Source organism: Tribolium madens, unplaced genomic scaffold, assembly GCF_015345945.1.
Source record: "Tribolium madens isolate multiple individuals breed KSU strain unplaced genomic scaffold, Tmad_KSU_1.1 Scaffold_19;HRSCAF=116;Tcas5.2_LG9, whole genome shotgun sequence".
NCBI lineage: Eukaryota > Metazoa > Arthropoda > Insecta > Coleoptera > Tenebrionidae > Tribolium > Tribolium madens.
In genome coordinates this window covers 11414411-11429539 of record NW_025400983.1, presented here as the reverse complement: position 1 = coordinate 11429539, position 15129 = coordinate 11414411, and the positions used below count along the sequence as shown (strand labels likewise).

Genomic DNA, 15129 nt, shown 5'->3' with positions numbered 1-15129 from the left:
AGATTAAAGCAGCTTTTTTACTATATATTCAATATTATGTCATAAAAAAATGCACAAATTCATAGTTTTAGAAATGAAAATATTGAATGAACTAAAGGGATAAAAGATCGTTATTTTTAGAAGTTTCATTGTCTTAAATGTTTCTGGAACTGGTGATATGATTTATTTCAAAATCTACCCATTGATACAAACATTTTTATATTTTAAGGGTTTTCCGATTTTTTTTTATAAAAGCTTCTAACATTTTAAACAACTTTGAGATGCGTATGCAAAAGAATTAACCTTTTAATTTGATGTTTTAGTAAATTAACAAAAGACAGTCAAGCTATTACATGAATTTTCTTAGAAAATTATTTTTTATTTTTTTTATTTGCACTTGGCAACAGCTTGCAACTGAAATTTAAACACATTTTTAARAGTTTTGGAATAATAGAACACTCTGAATAGTTGAAAAATAATTTATTAAATGTACTTTAATGAAGTCATTATTAATAAATGAAAAAATTGATATAGCTACATAACTAAAAAGATTTTGATAAGCATCACCTCATCAAAAAATTTTAAATAAAAAAAAACATTTGGTATAAAGTAGAAAAAAATGTATATGTACAGGGTGTTTCACATAATTTTACTAGGCCTGCGRCTGTAAGATGCAATAAATAATACATATTCCGACACAAATTCGATTACAAATTTTGAATAATTGGATAATCTTCTCTAGTTTGTTCACCCTTTAAAAAATTACGTTTTTAGTTAGTGAWTAAGATAGATAAACTAGAATCATATTCATGRCGTCTCTTGATAGAACAAACAAAACAATTATTGTTTCTGAAAAACTACAGTTTATGACTAGTGTAATAAAACAGTGATTAGTTTGACAACTACTGTCATGGGTTTCCAAAAATTAAATAATTAAATGTGTATTTTTTGTATCTAGTGTTTTGTGAATTTTGTATATTTGGGTGCGTACATTAGGCGCAAGCCTCATAGAGTTGTGTGAAACACCCTGTATTTATTTACATTTGTGTTATGTTAATATTCCATTTTTATTTTTCCAGAAGGGATCTACGAATTTCTTATGCCATGCGAATAATTCATTACATTCATTTCAAAGAAATTTCCCGACGAAAATTGGATAGTATCTTGAATAAGATCTTTCAGGACCGCAACTGCGAATGGGAACTTTACAAAGTGATTTTATCAGAAGCTTACATTCAAACTAACTCAAATAAAATTACATCCAACTCAAATTTACTCAACTCGCGTGGGATGGAATTAGCAGTATTAAAAATCGGAGGTTTTGGAATCAGCGGAATAACAAACGAAATCACTTATTGTTTTTCGAGTGAAAGAAAATGGAAACATTTGACAACAATCCCTCACTTGGAACAATGCAATTTTGGAACAGCTGTACTCAACAATGAATTATACATCGTCGGGGGCTGTTTCAACCAATCCTTGCAGGAAAATATCCACCCTTTTGGGTTCAAGTACAGTCCGAGGTACGATAAGTGGTCAACAATGTCTCCCATGAAGATCGAAAGGTGTCGCTTTTCATTAAACGTCTTAGGCAGCATGTTGTATGCAGTAGGTGGCGCCAGTGAGGTTGATGAGTATGGCACAAGCACTTGCGAGTGTTACGACCCCGTGCTCGATATGTGGTACATGATAGCCCCCTTACCGGCTCATATCACCCAACATGCGGGTGCGAGTTATGAATACAACCTCGATTTGAAATTATTTATCAGTGGTGGCATGGATCGCGACTCAATCCAGTCATCCATGTATTGTTACGTTGTAAATGAGGATAAGTGGCAGCAGTGTGCCCCTCTGATACGGGCTCGAGCTGACCACGTGATGTTGTCAATCGGGGACTTTTTGTACGTTTGCGGGGGCTGGACCGAGGGTCCTGAAGGACGATCGAGGATTTTGGTCGATACGATTGACGTTTATGACATCAAGAATGATCGCTGGGAGGTCGTAACGACTGTACCAACGCCCCGATACCATGCGGGGATTGTTTGTGTTGATCATAAGATTTATTTTATTGGAGGGTTTTATAGTGACGATATGTTTGATAAAAGTACAGCGGCCATAGAGTTTTATGATATTGAGAGCGATTCGTGGACGACGGAGGAAAAGTATCCACAGGATATATGGGAACACACGTGTGCCTCTTTGTTTATTCCCAAGTGGAGGGACGATATGCAGGATATGCAGGTTATTGCCAAAACGGAAAGTACGGTTTGAGTTTTTGTATTTTTTTATTTGTATGTGTTTGGATTTTGAGAAAATATATTTATTTTGTGAATTACACCGATTTTTATTTTTATTTGCTAACACAATATTTGTAATGTATGAAAATAATTTGACCGAATTGGAAAGAACTTATGCACACAGCGGTAGAAAATTTAAATTATTATTATTTGATTAATCAGTTCTAATCGGATCTCAAGCTTTTAGTTCTCTGTAAAAAAAAAAACCCGAAGGTTGAATTAATAGAAATCGTTTTAATTTTATTTAAGCCTCTTGGCAAAAAAACACGAAATACATACCCCACAGCAATTATCGCATCACATATACCTATTATGTTTATACGTGTAAAATTCCAACTTTAARTTAACTTTTTTGGTGTTATCTTTCCGAGAATGAAATTATGTGAAATCCATATTGCACATATCAACATAGGGAGTTACAGTCATTGATTGATTCGCTCTGAACTATTGTAGTGAACAACGAGATGGTTCTGCAATCTCTTGCGAACAGTCAATAAAAATTAACAAAAGCAGTGTAAAAATTAATTATCACTCTAAACTAGTGTTGAAGATTAAATTTAGCTTATTTATATGAAATCTTTGCAGACCGATTTTCTTGAAACATTATGAAATAAAATACATCAGTCAAACCAAATTTCCGAACATCACGCTACGAAAAAACAATTGACGGCCTGAGGAAGATTCAATAAAGAAATTGAAACGTTGCCGAAAAATTGTATTTATTTTCAATAATCACTCCAATAACAAGACCAAACACATTAGAAATTAAAATGCATTACGATACATTACATTTTAATTTTCGTACTGTAAAATTTGACATATCGGACTTATAACGTAAATTACTATTGGTACTATTGAAATGGTTATTATTCAGTCAAATGAAAAATAGGTATACTCTACTCATCTACTATTTGTAGTAGAAATTTTATTTTTTATAATGTGATATATCTAACTTTTTTTAATAATAAAAAATAATGTTAAGAATATAAAGTAAAGGGTGAATATAAAGTATGGAACAAAGCGTTTTTTTTAATCATTTGTCTTTAGAAAATAATAATTAATATAAGTTAAAGTAATATAAAAAACGTGATCGTAATTTGAGTACGAAATTTGGTTTTGTTTTTGAGTTTTATGTAAAAAACAATTTCTTATTACATACATACAGGGTGAATATAAAGTATGGAACCAAGCGGTTTTATTTTTAATCATTTGTCTCCAGAAAATAATAATTAATATAAATTAAAGTAATATAAAAAATGTGATCGTATTTTCAGAACGAAATTTTGTTTTGTTTTTGAGTTATGCCATTTTTTTTTGTCAAAATTGCATTTTATGTGAAAAATTTTTTTTCAAAAAATTAAATATAAAGTAGATAGTTATAATCCTTAGAGTGTAGCTTTTATGAGAAAAATGATTTTATAGTGGGTTGCCATTTCAAAAAAATATGTTTCTTTGGAGAACTCAAAAACAAAAAGAAATTTCGAAAAATTTTATTCTTGTTAAATCATCACATTTTTATAGTACTTTATCACTCATCAATTAGTTTTTTCAAAAAATAAATAGTTTAAGAAAAAAACGTTTGGTTCCATACTTTTTATTCACCTGGTATAAAGTAGATAGTAGTAATCCTTATAGAGCAAGAGCCCGCGGTCGCCAGACCTTCGTCATTTTACAAAAGTTGAAAATTTGTCAGCGCATACTACCAACACAGGTAGGAACGATGGGCAAGTATGAAGTTTGGGTTATCGTGGCTTTGGGAGATAACAGGTAGCAAAGAAGTAAAAAATACCAACTTAAATTTATCGAATAAAAAAGCGTAATTTTATTTATATTTTCTTCGGAATAATATTAGAAATTACTTCACCCATTGCCAGACACTTAATATCGTGGCAACTCGTTCTCAGACACCCTTAAACTTTAATAAATTGTAACTGTACTTACGTTATACTATAAAAGCTGAATCTTATACATGTTACATRTATTAGAAGATGTTTTCTCAGTAACCAGACAGTTTCGACAGTTCTACCCTAGGCCAGACAAACATATAGGGTAGCTATAGGCCTTCCATGATGATACTTTGTCAAAACTGAATCACATTTATTTTACTTAAAATTTAGAACTTAGCACTTAGAACTGTCAAAACTGTCTGGCTAATGAGAAAACATCTTCTAATAGTTACCCAAGTAACATGTATAAAATTCAGCTTTTACAATATGAATAACGTAAGTTACAATTTATTAAAGTTTAAAGGTGTCTGACAAGGGATTGCGACGAAGTTAAGTGTCTGGCAATGGATGAGGTGATTTCTAATATTATTCAGAAGAAAATATTAAAAAATTACGCCTTTTTATTTGATAAATTTAAGTTAGTATTTTTTACTTCTTTGTTATCTCCCAAAGCCACGATGACCCAAACTTCATATTTGCCCATTATTCCTACCTGTGTTGGTAGTATGCGCTGACAAATTTTCAACTTTTAAAAAATGACGAAGGTCTGGCGACCGCGGGCTTTTAGAAAAATGGTTTTATAGTGGGTTGCCATTTAAATTTTTTTTGTAGATCTCAAAAACAAACAAAAAATTCGAAAAATTATATTCTTGATTAAACATCACATTTTTATAGTACTTTATCATTCATCAATTAGTTTTTTCAAAAAATATATAGTTTAATCATAAATCACTTAGTTCCACACTTTTTATTCACCTGGTATGTTTGAAATGTATGCGCTGTTTGCTGTTTAAATCGTAAAATCATTTAAATCTCGTTTTAAACCTATACAAAAAACTTTGAAATTGAATTTTTGGGGTCAAGTAGGTTATACCTGTATCTTTTATGTAAAAAAAGGAATTCGGGTTATAACTGGATATTTGATAAATTTAGGGCTAAAGAAAAACTATTCAAGAGAAAAAACAAAGAATAAATGCCAGTTCAAGTTTATTGAAACCTGTCAGAAGTACTGAAATTAAATATCTTGCAAATTTACGTTTTCCATTTGTGCATTTTTAGTTTCACACTCAAAATATACATACAGGTTTGCTCTATACTTTTCTAAAAAATTTAAAATTTAAGAGAAAAAACAATAATCTGCATTATCGACTGAATTCTATCTGGAAATCCGGTAATTGCGAAAATCGTTAATAAAATAATATAATTTGTAAACCATTTCTTTACTAAAAAAATAGTTTATCAGTTGTTACTGTTAGAGTTAGAGAAGTGTATCAGTGATTTAAAATAGGATTACACTTTTCTGGTTAGCAACGCAAAACTCGCATAATTCCAAAATTTTAAAATGAAACAAAATGTAGCGTTTTTTGAAAAAAAATCTTAAAAACTACGGACAATTTTATTCTATGATGCAAATTTTTATGTAATAAATTGTATGTTGTTCACAAAATCTGGAATTCTAGAAATCACAACTTTTGTGATTCTTAAATTATTAAAATACAGCTGAATAAAACTTTTCCCAATTTTCTTTGTGGTTAGTAATCGAATGACGTTAATAATAATTATATGGGTAGTTAAGTTTTAGGTATTTGAACTTTATTAATTGAAAATTACTGATAAATCAGATCCATAATTTACATTATCGGATTTCGTGTTTTGTATACTTTTAGATGGCGCCACCATCTGTCAAGGAGCCCCGCGCAAGTCAAGCCAAGTCAAAATACTTGAACCCCAGAAGTGGGGAAGTGGCGCAGTCTCAGTGCGGCTCCCAATAAGCGGTCAAAATCAGATGAGTCTTCGACGGTGTAATTCGGTATCGGTAAAGCTCTGAGCCAGTTGAAAATTCAAACTGAGTAAACTGTCCCGTGCCTGTGGCTCTCGCGTCGCCCCGTGTCGAAGCCCACTCTCGAGACCGTCTCCATTCGGTGCTTGTTGTCACTGCACCGCTCCACACCAGTTCAATAACATTACAAATGAGCTCTTTGTGCCGTTAGGTGTCTTCGAGTGTTGATGTCCGGTTGTAAAATGCTAGGTTAGGTTCGTGAAAAATCACCAAAAGTGTGGTGTCGAAGACAATTTGTTCGATGGTGAAATCTGTGGATTATGCGCTGCTGATGGAATACGACTGTTGGTGCATTGCCCTGTCGATAAACGCACAGGTTGTGCGGTTTCGGGATACTTCACCTCAACTATAATGTCGGGGAGTCATATGAATAACGAGCAGGAGCACAAATCGCCAAGGGAAAGTGGCGAGGACTCTGAAGACGAAAGCGAAATCCTGGAGGAGAGCCCCTGCGGCAGATGGCTTAAGCGGCGAGAGGAGGTGAGCCCCAATTCTGAATTTATGCAACCTAACCTAACCGATTAGCCGGCGACCATTTTGACGGTGGTGCGCCCGAGGCCGCATGCCCCGTCAAGGGATCGATGTTGGCGCCGGCTCCACCGGAGGGCCCTCTGAAGGCCTCCGAATTCGCGACACCGGCAGGAACCACTGCCGAATCGAAATTATTCATTGCTACTGCTTGTTCCGAGTTATTTTTAGATTTTTCAAGAACTATGACCTTCTCGGTATATATAACCGGTTTATCATAGGAATTTCGAATTTCCATTTATTTCACTCTTATTACAAGTTCTAAACCAATCGTAGGAAATTAAACCCTACGTCAAACAAAGCGATCGACTAATGCAAATTTAGAACATGGTAKATTTATTTTTCACAAAAAACGTTGGAGCCAAACTGAATTTTGTTTATTTTGAACATCTTAAATCAAGGAATAATTATTTCTATTAATAAAATTAGTTAAATATGTATTATGTTTGTCTTCTCAGCTGGTCCGGTCATCAGTCGACTTCACCCAAAATATCTAAACTCAGACTGTTGCATATTATTACTGCTCGAAAGATAAATGTAACTGAAAGTTCATATGGCTTTGAGTCTTTGACTTCAACGTGGATCCCATTCCTTATTTTTTATTACATTAAACTTTTTTTATGCAAAATGTTTGCAAAAATCACATTGTGTTTGGCGATTAATAATTTTACGAGGAGCAAATTGAATTTTTTGGTTTTTGTAATTGTTTTAATTAAAATATTTTTGTATTTTTCAAATAAATGATTGAGAGAACCTGTGTATAGTATATAGCTTGTCTCAGAAGTCACCCCATAGCCATAAATGAAGTCGAAATGAATGAATTAGAAATCATACAAAAGGTAAAGAAATCGAGATAATTGACTTCTTTGCTTTGGCATTGACCGTGTTATATGTTTTCTTTTAGAAATGCTCAAATGTAATGTCACAAAATCGGTCTCTTTCAAGTCAGATCTTCATTTTTAGAATTATGACTGTTATGAGTACAGCGAGATCAAAAAGACTTATCAAGCAAGCATAAAAATTTATTTAGAACGCGTTTCTATGGAAGATAAAATGTTCAAGTGACAAAATAATTGAGAAATGTCAAAATAGTTTTTAAATAAATTATGACAGGAAACCGTGGTATACGATTTGTGTATGAATACATAAATACCAAACTTTTATTTTAATTTTTATAAAATAATTTTTTGACAGTTTCTAGCACATATATTTTTGTTATGTATTTTTGGGCCAGACTGGGAACCTGCACAATGCGTTTTTTTTTTTCGCACTTCAAACAAACATATTTTTACGTTGTTCTAATTTAAGTACAAATAAAATCAGTTATGAAATTTTTTATGGTTTTGTATCGATTCAAGACGTGAAAATATTTACATTGAATATTTGCGTGTTGAAAATACTATGTATCGACACGTGGAAATTTAAATTAAAAAAAGATCAGAACTGTTGATAAGACTTGGTGTCATTTATTTTATCGCGACTTTTTTGGCTAGAAATCAACACTATCTGCACAAATTACATTAATTTTAGCTCGATTTCGTTGAATTGAAATGTAAAAACAATAATTAGTTCTAATTATAGTAATATGTGGAATTATTTTTAGAACTAAACTTTCTTATCACAAATTTGTGTTGTCTGAGTGACACATTTTTTTCCTTCGATTTCTTCGTATTTTATTTTAATTTTGTTGCCAAGTGTGTGCAGCCTGCAAATATTTACGATAGTGATACAGATTTGATAGTTTATGTGGGTTTGCTATTAGATACTATCGAGAATTCTTTACTTGGGTCTTCATAAAAAGGTTTATTAGTCACGTGCCGGTCTTTACCCCACCATAATCTTTTAGTTTTATGGTTTAACATAACCGTCCGAATGCCAAGTTTGTGATATCACCGGATAGTCAATCGATCGTCTTTGACCATAGGGGTCAGTTTGTTAAAAATTTAAATTAATTTTATTTATGTTTAAGATTTGAGCTTTACAATAATTAGCAACACGTATGTTAGTCGGGACGTTATCGGTTAATTCGTTTCTAATAACTGTGTTTACAAATAACTGTTTACTATGACTAATCTTTGGGAGGGATTTATCATTTTGTAGTAAGGAACACAATGTTCTTGGATGAACAGAAAATCGGCACAGATCAAGGTGACTGCAATAAAATAAAAGCAATAAAAGTCGGCGTAAAATTGCCAACTTCATTTTAAGTTTGTGTAATTTTTTTCGGGAGAATTCTTGGCAGAAATAGTTAGATGTGGTCATGTTTTCCCGCGATTGTCATTTATCTTAAATTCTATATTTACGCTGATAATCTGTTGCATTATCTATAACTGTTAGTAAGGCAATTGACCTGTGATTTTTTTTTTCTCAACTAGTTCCAGTATAGGAGGTTGCACAATTAATCATCGATTGATACAGAGATAATCATCTGAATTCGGCTTCTATACGTTAATCTCAAAATCAATTACCTTATTCGCGAGTATTTCAAGGTTTCTACAAAATTCTACAAAATTTCTTTCTAGTAAAAATAGAAAKCGTCACATTTAATTGAATCAAGGTTAATTATGGTTGCATCAAGTTATCTAGATTTTTTCGAAGAAAACTTTAGCATGTTTCTTTCAATAATTAATTGCAATTTGATCTAATTTGCGGAACTAATTAAATGTCTTCATGAACGTTGTCACGTTTTTTCAATAATTGAATTTGGGCGTGTCTCATAAATTTTTCAATTAACTAATCAGACGTTATTTGATAGAACTTTATTGAAATTGACGCCGTTTAATTGTGCAGATTTTCCTAAGGAAATTCTAAACCATCATAAACCGCATCTAACGTAGAGGAAACGTTTATTTAATTTTTCCGACATTACTGTGATAGTTTGTGGACATTAATTTTGGTGGGGAGGCATTCAACTCGCCAGAATTCCATGGCATAAATCTCTTTAGAATTCATCTTGTCTAATAATACTTTCTTGGTGAGGATGCAAATACGAAATTTGCTCATTTAACCTAGTGAAAGGCCACTTTAAAAAAATCTATGTAACTACTGTAACCCATTTTTCTATTCAATGTTTACCGCGAAGGTTTCGTCTTGATGGCTTCATAAATAGACCAATAAAAATTCTGGCAAGAATCATTTTACCTCTGATTTTTTTCAAGAACAAGTAACACTAACCTTGACCTAGAGGCCTCGTCAATCATTTGTCGTGTGAAGGTATTCTAAAAAAAATGTAGTATTTTTTTTCTATTTTCACTTTCGCTCGGTCCTTAATTATGTTATTTTTACGTTTATTTACATTCGAGCCTACGTTTGATCCAATTTCAGGTGTGGTTTTTGCGATTCCGTTTCCGGTTCAGAATTAAACCGAAAATTTTCGTCAGCCAAGAAAATGTCCAGTAAATCGTGATATTTAAGAAAATTACATAAGAACGAGTATTTTCGGCAAAATAAACAATAATTTTTGCAAGATGTTTGGCGTATTGCCTTTTATTTTTCAAAGGATATGGTCTGTTTGTGGCTCCTTCGAGGGGTTACACCCAACTTGAAAAATCTTTTTTCTTAAAACACTTTCATGTTGGTCTGGAATATAATTTTGACCCAATTATTATTTTTCTGTTCGTTGTCATCGAAGAGCGATAATAGTCAATAACCAATATTTGACCAAGTTAATTTATGTAGTTGAATTATAGACCAAGTTCCTTGGAATTGTTTGTTTAGACAAGATACGCGTTGATGGTGTTTTTACGATTGTTTAAATTCCGGAAACAACGACGTCATCTGACTTATCAACAATTTTATGTGTAAATAACAAAATTCCACTTCTGTTTTAAAACTCTTGATTATTATCTATTTTTAGAAAAGAAGTTGCAACGAAAAATTCTTCTGTTGATTGTTGTGTTACGTAATTGTGGCCGATGCCAAACCGCGAATTTTCGTGCGTATCTTTTTAAGGCGGCTGTGGAATGGCGCCCGATGTGGCGCCAAGCAAATGTTTCATGTGGCAAGTGCGCATTAAAACAATTTTAAATAAAGATTCGACGTACTTTTTCTCTACATAATCAAACTATTAAATAATTAAAACTATTATATTTATAATAAGTATGCAATTCAGGCCACACATGTTGGGCGCCTATTGGCGCTCGGCGTCGCATCATCGTTTTCAACAAGTGTTCGACTAGACGCTTACCAGCCGCTCTGGCAGGGAATCGACGCCCCCTCGTCCCTCGACGCCCACGGATCGGGCGTCGCGACGCATCGCCGCTGCCCTCTGTCGGACGTCGTCGTCCACCAGATGTTTCTTTCGTATTCGATCGAAAATTTTCTTTTTATCGTCGCCGTCATCGCGGGGTGGATGATGCGTCTGTCGTAATAATGAAGTTGAAAACGTAAGGTCCGCATTGCGCTTGTTTCTACGAGGAGAATCGGGGGTATCAGGGAAATCGTTACGGGCTTGGTTTTCGTTTCCTGTGCCAAAATGTCGAGTAAAATCGGATCGGTCTCGAGGGGCTGCTATTCTGGACACGTTCTTTTCGTAGAAGAGGCTTTTCACAGGATGAACGATGTACGATGTACAATTTTTTCCGGGGGAAATTGTGATGTGATTTTTATTCAGAGTTTTGCCTTCAAATGTCAATCACTTTTTTTTTTCTATGCGCATTTAATTAAGCCTGGAATTTCAAATGTCAATGTCTTTGGGTCATGATTGGGAATGTTCAACTTGTTTTGGGTTAAATTTTTTTATCTAGTTTTTTTAAAGGAATGTTTAATAAATATTGAACAAATAGATTAAACCGGAAATGAAACATATTTCTGTAAACAACGGATATGAAATTTACTTCTGGAATTTATATGAATTATGTTAGTCGTGTTTGTTTAATTGTTGATCATTTATTGTCTAAATTCGCAAAAGGAATAGTGAATCATCGTACTGTACTGTGGCAGTGGTATTTCCTTGTAAAATAAATAGAATTGTTTTGATTGTTTTATTTTTTTTATAATTGGGATCTGATAACAGTAGCGAGAATTTTCTTTGTACTTTAGTAAGGGAAAAATTAAGTTATCAACTACACTCTTCCTTTTAATTTAAAATTATCTCGTAATATTTTTAATAACCAAACATAAAATTTTTCATATACAGGGTGGGGCATCGGTTACGCGCACTTGATAAATCGCGACTTCAAATTAATTAAAACTGGCGATATTTCATATACCTAACTAATTATTGATAGGGTATAATTTGAAAATTTTTCTAATTTTTTTGGATAATAAATGAGTCCGTAACAGTTTTGTGTGTTTTATGACTACTTTCTGTTAATTTACCTATAAAATTTTTACACTAAATGAATCTGTACCTGTCAGCGCATCAAACTTTGATATCACAATTTCAAATTTTGACTTGGTTAGCCAAATAATCGCTTTTTTTATTTAAATACGAACCAGACCCGTGATTTAAGACAAAATGGTATAATTTGCCAACAAAAGAATCATTTACTGGTAGCCGAACGCTTTAAAGGGTCTTTTTGTTGTAAACCTTGGAATCCTACCCAAACTGCAGTTCCCCATTGTCACTTAAATTTACGATGGCACAAGTAGCAGGTCATAAATAAAAATGATTTTCAAAGTTAAGATGGAAAATTGCGTTTAATTCAAAATCTAATTGGTACTTTTTTTTCTGATTTTGTAAACAATTATAGGAAATGAATTTGCGTAGGTCAGTATAAAAATTAGAATTAAATTTTTTMGGAAAAAATTACTTTTTATTTTTTTTGGCTTTGTTTGTGAATGAAAAATTACCAAAAAATTAGAGAATGTACCTTACTAATGCCCAGGTAAGTGTGAAAAAATTCAACAATTTTATTTAATTAGAAGTGGGGATTTTCTTTTTGGGCGTAACGGATGCCCTACCCGGTACAGGGTGAATATAAAGTATGGAACCAAGCGGTGTTGTTTTAAATCATTTGCTTCCAGTATGTTATAATTAATATAAATCCAAAGTAATATAAACAATGTGATCGTATTTTGAGAATGAAGTTTTGTTGTGTTTTTGAGTTATACGATTTTTTTGTCAGAATGGCAACTTATTTAAAAAAATTGATAAAAATTAAATATTAAGTAGGTAGTTGTTTGTAATCCTTATTACCTTATTACATCATAACCTTCATGAGAAAAATGGTTTTATAGTGGGTTGCCATTTAAAAAAATAATTTTTTTTGCAGAAATTAAAAAACAAGAAAATTTTGAAAAATCTTATTGTTGATAAAACTTTATCATTCATCAATTAGTTTTTCCAAAAAATGAATAGTTTAAGCAAAAAACGTTTGGTTCCATATTTTTTATTCACCTGATATGTGTTTCAGATTCATACATACAATACAATAATAGATATTATAAAAAAAAGTTACACACTTGAGTGAGCGGTTTTGTAGAAATTTAATTGTGTGTAGTTAATATTTTGTTTTGTCAGTTCAGAATGATAAACTGATTAAACTTTTTTTGAAAACATTGTCGTGAGTGAAAGCCTGTAAACTCTTGTAACAACAACACTTTTAAATTTCATGGCTTCTTTATAATCTTTTAGGAAGATAGCTTAAATCGTGGTTGGAAACTTTCTGAAAAGTTAGACAACAGGAAATTAGGAATTTTGGAGGAAAGCTCGGTATTGGAGTGTGGGTCTTTAGGGTTGGATACATTCTAAAAGAAGAAATTTACCAAAATCGTCGAAAGTGGGTTAATAAATACGGAAGAATTAAAATATTAATTTATAATTAATTTTCGAATATTTTATGTTATTTTCTCCTAATCGGGGTTCGTGAATGTGATTATTAGATGAGTTCAATGTCGGTTAAAAGTAAAGGTTTTTAGTCAATGAAAGAGAAAACACCGCCTCTGGTGCAATTTTCCATTGCCATTCATAAAACTCGGTTTGTGGAACTTGCCGTCGGTTAGATAACTGGTTCGGTCCACCCTACGCCCTAACAGCAATTCCGAGGTCGTCATGTCTTGGCATTGCCAGAGAGCTTTTCCTTTTCATCGCTCCAAACACGGCGAAAAGGCGCGTCATTTCTCTTCCTTGTCAATTATTTTCCCAGTGATCAATTATTATTATCGGCAGCGTTCTGTTATGTCCCCAGTCACCTCAATTTCTATTTTCCTTCAATAAATTTCTTTATCTCGACACGGAATTGAATGCACAATCGACACATTCCGTGCACTTTGATCTATCCCATCTCTGAGCGTATTTTAGAAAATGCATTTAATTTCTCTTATCGCGATTTTGTTTCAAGGTACTTTTGACCGATTACGAAATAACCATTGTGAAATAACGTTCGTTTAATAAAAATAATATAAGTGACAATAGGTAAACAAAACACCGGTTGCATACGGTTATAAACGTAACAAAAACGATAAATCGGTCGAGTACAGGTGGTTTCATTTTTCATTGTTGCTATCATGGCTCTGAGTCATTTGGCTATGGCGATATTTCGTGGTGGTACCACAACCGGTGTCTAAAAGACCGGTCGATACCTCATTTGAATAATAATCTCTCGGCCGAATCTAGGGACGGATTGCTTTGCCATTCATCATGCATAAATAAAATTCATGCCAGTAGGAGAAATGGTGTTATACAGGGTGATCTGACAACATAATGAATGTCATCAAGTGACTTGTTGGAGGTGGAGGAAGTTGAATGYTTTATTGGCATCTCATATCATTGACGCTATTTATGAATTGACCACACCCTTCACAGGTTGCTCTAATTGCAGTCATCTACAATTTTATTGGTGGAGAAGACCCTGATTGTAGTGTACCTTACTAAATAGGAAGTGATTTCACCCTGAAAGTTCCAATGTCGGTGCAAGTACTTCCCGTTCCTAAATGCGTGACGTATTCCGCGTTGAATTATTTTTTGTGACGCCCACTTTTTAATGTCTTTTGAATTTATAATTTGTTATGCCGCAAGACGAACGGTTCTATTTTAATACAAATTTTTGCATCGAAGGTCGTTCAATGTTTGTCATTTTTTATACAAGCGCGAAATTTGTTTTCTACGATTGAAGGTCAAAAAGGGAAATTTTTCAATGGAAACATTTCGTTGAGTACTTAAATTTTATGTTTCAGGTGTGATTAATGGAAAATTGTCTTGTATGTTTTCACGGTTTCTATTTTTAGAGATAATTGGGAAAAGCTACTTTAGTAAATATTGTTCTGGCACATATTTACGTTGCTCGTCTAATTCCTTATGACGATATGTTAATTCTTTTAATTGTTTCGAGTGGACTGTAATGTTTTCTCGGGTGTTTCGAGAGGCGCAATTTTTTTATTGCATTGACGCATGAATCGGTTGCAGATTTATTGTTGATTTCTTATCACAAATGTTAGATTTAAGTGCGTCACAAAGTGCTAATAATTTTTCCCTCGTGGATAATTTTAACCTAAATTGCAGAGATATAATTTTTAGAAATCATGGTAGTGTTGGTTATGCAATTTACTGAATTTGCACAAAATGACATCAAATGTGGGTGTACTTTTTATTATTATT

The 15129-nt window shown here is 32.8% G+C and overlaps 2 protein-coding genes across 2 annotated transcripts in view; both read left to right on the top strand.

Annotated features, from left to right (window-relative positions):
* LOC123011586 (kelch-like protein 26) overlaps positions 1-2314 on the top strand; it is a 7760-nt gene extending 5446 nt beyond the window's left edge. Inside the window, exon 3 of the mRNA XM_044409100.1 lies at positions 1059-2314. Coding sequence (XP_044265035.1) covers positions 1059-2250 — 1192 coding nt within the window. The 3' untranslated portion in view covers positions 2251-2314. The remainder of the gene's footprint in view (positions 1-1058) is intronic.
* A 3634-nt stretch (positions 2315-5948) lies between these two features.
* The window catches only part of LOC123015717 (nuclear receptor-binding protein homolog), a 34839-nt gene continuing 25658 nt past the window's right edge, over positions 5949-15129 (top strand). The window contains exon 1 of the mRNA XM_044415609.1: positions 5949-6542. Coding sequence (XP_044271544.1) covers positions 6414-6542 — 129 coding nt within the window. The 5' untranslated portion in view covers positions 5949-6413. The remainder of the gene's footprint in view (positions 6543-15129) is intronic.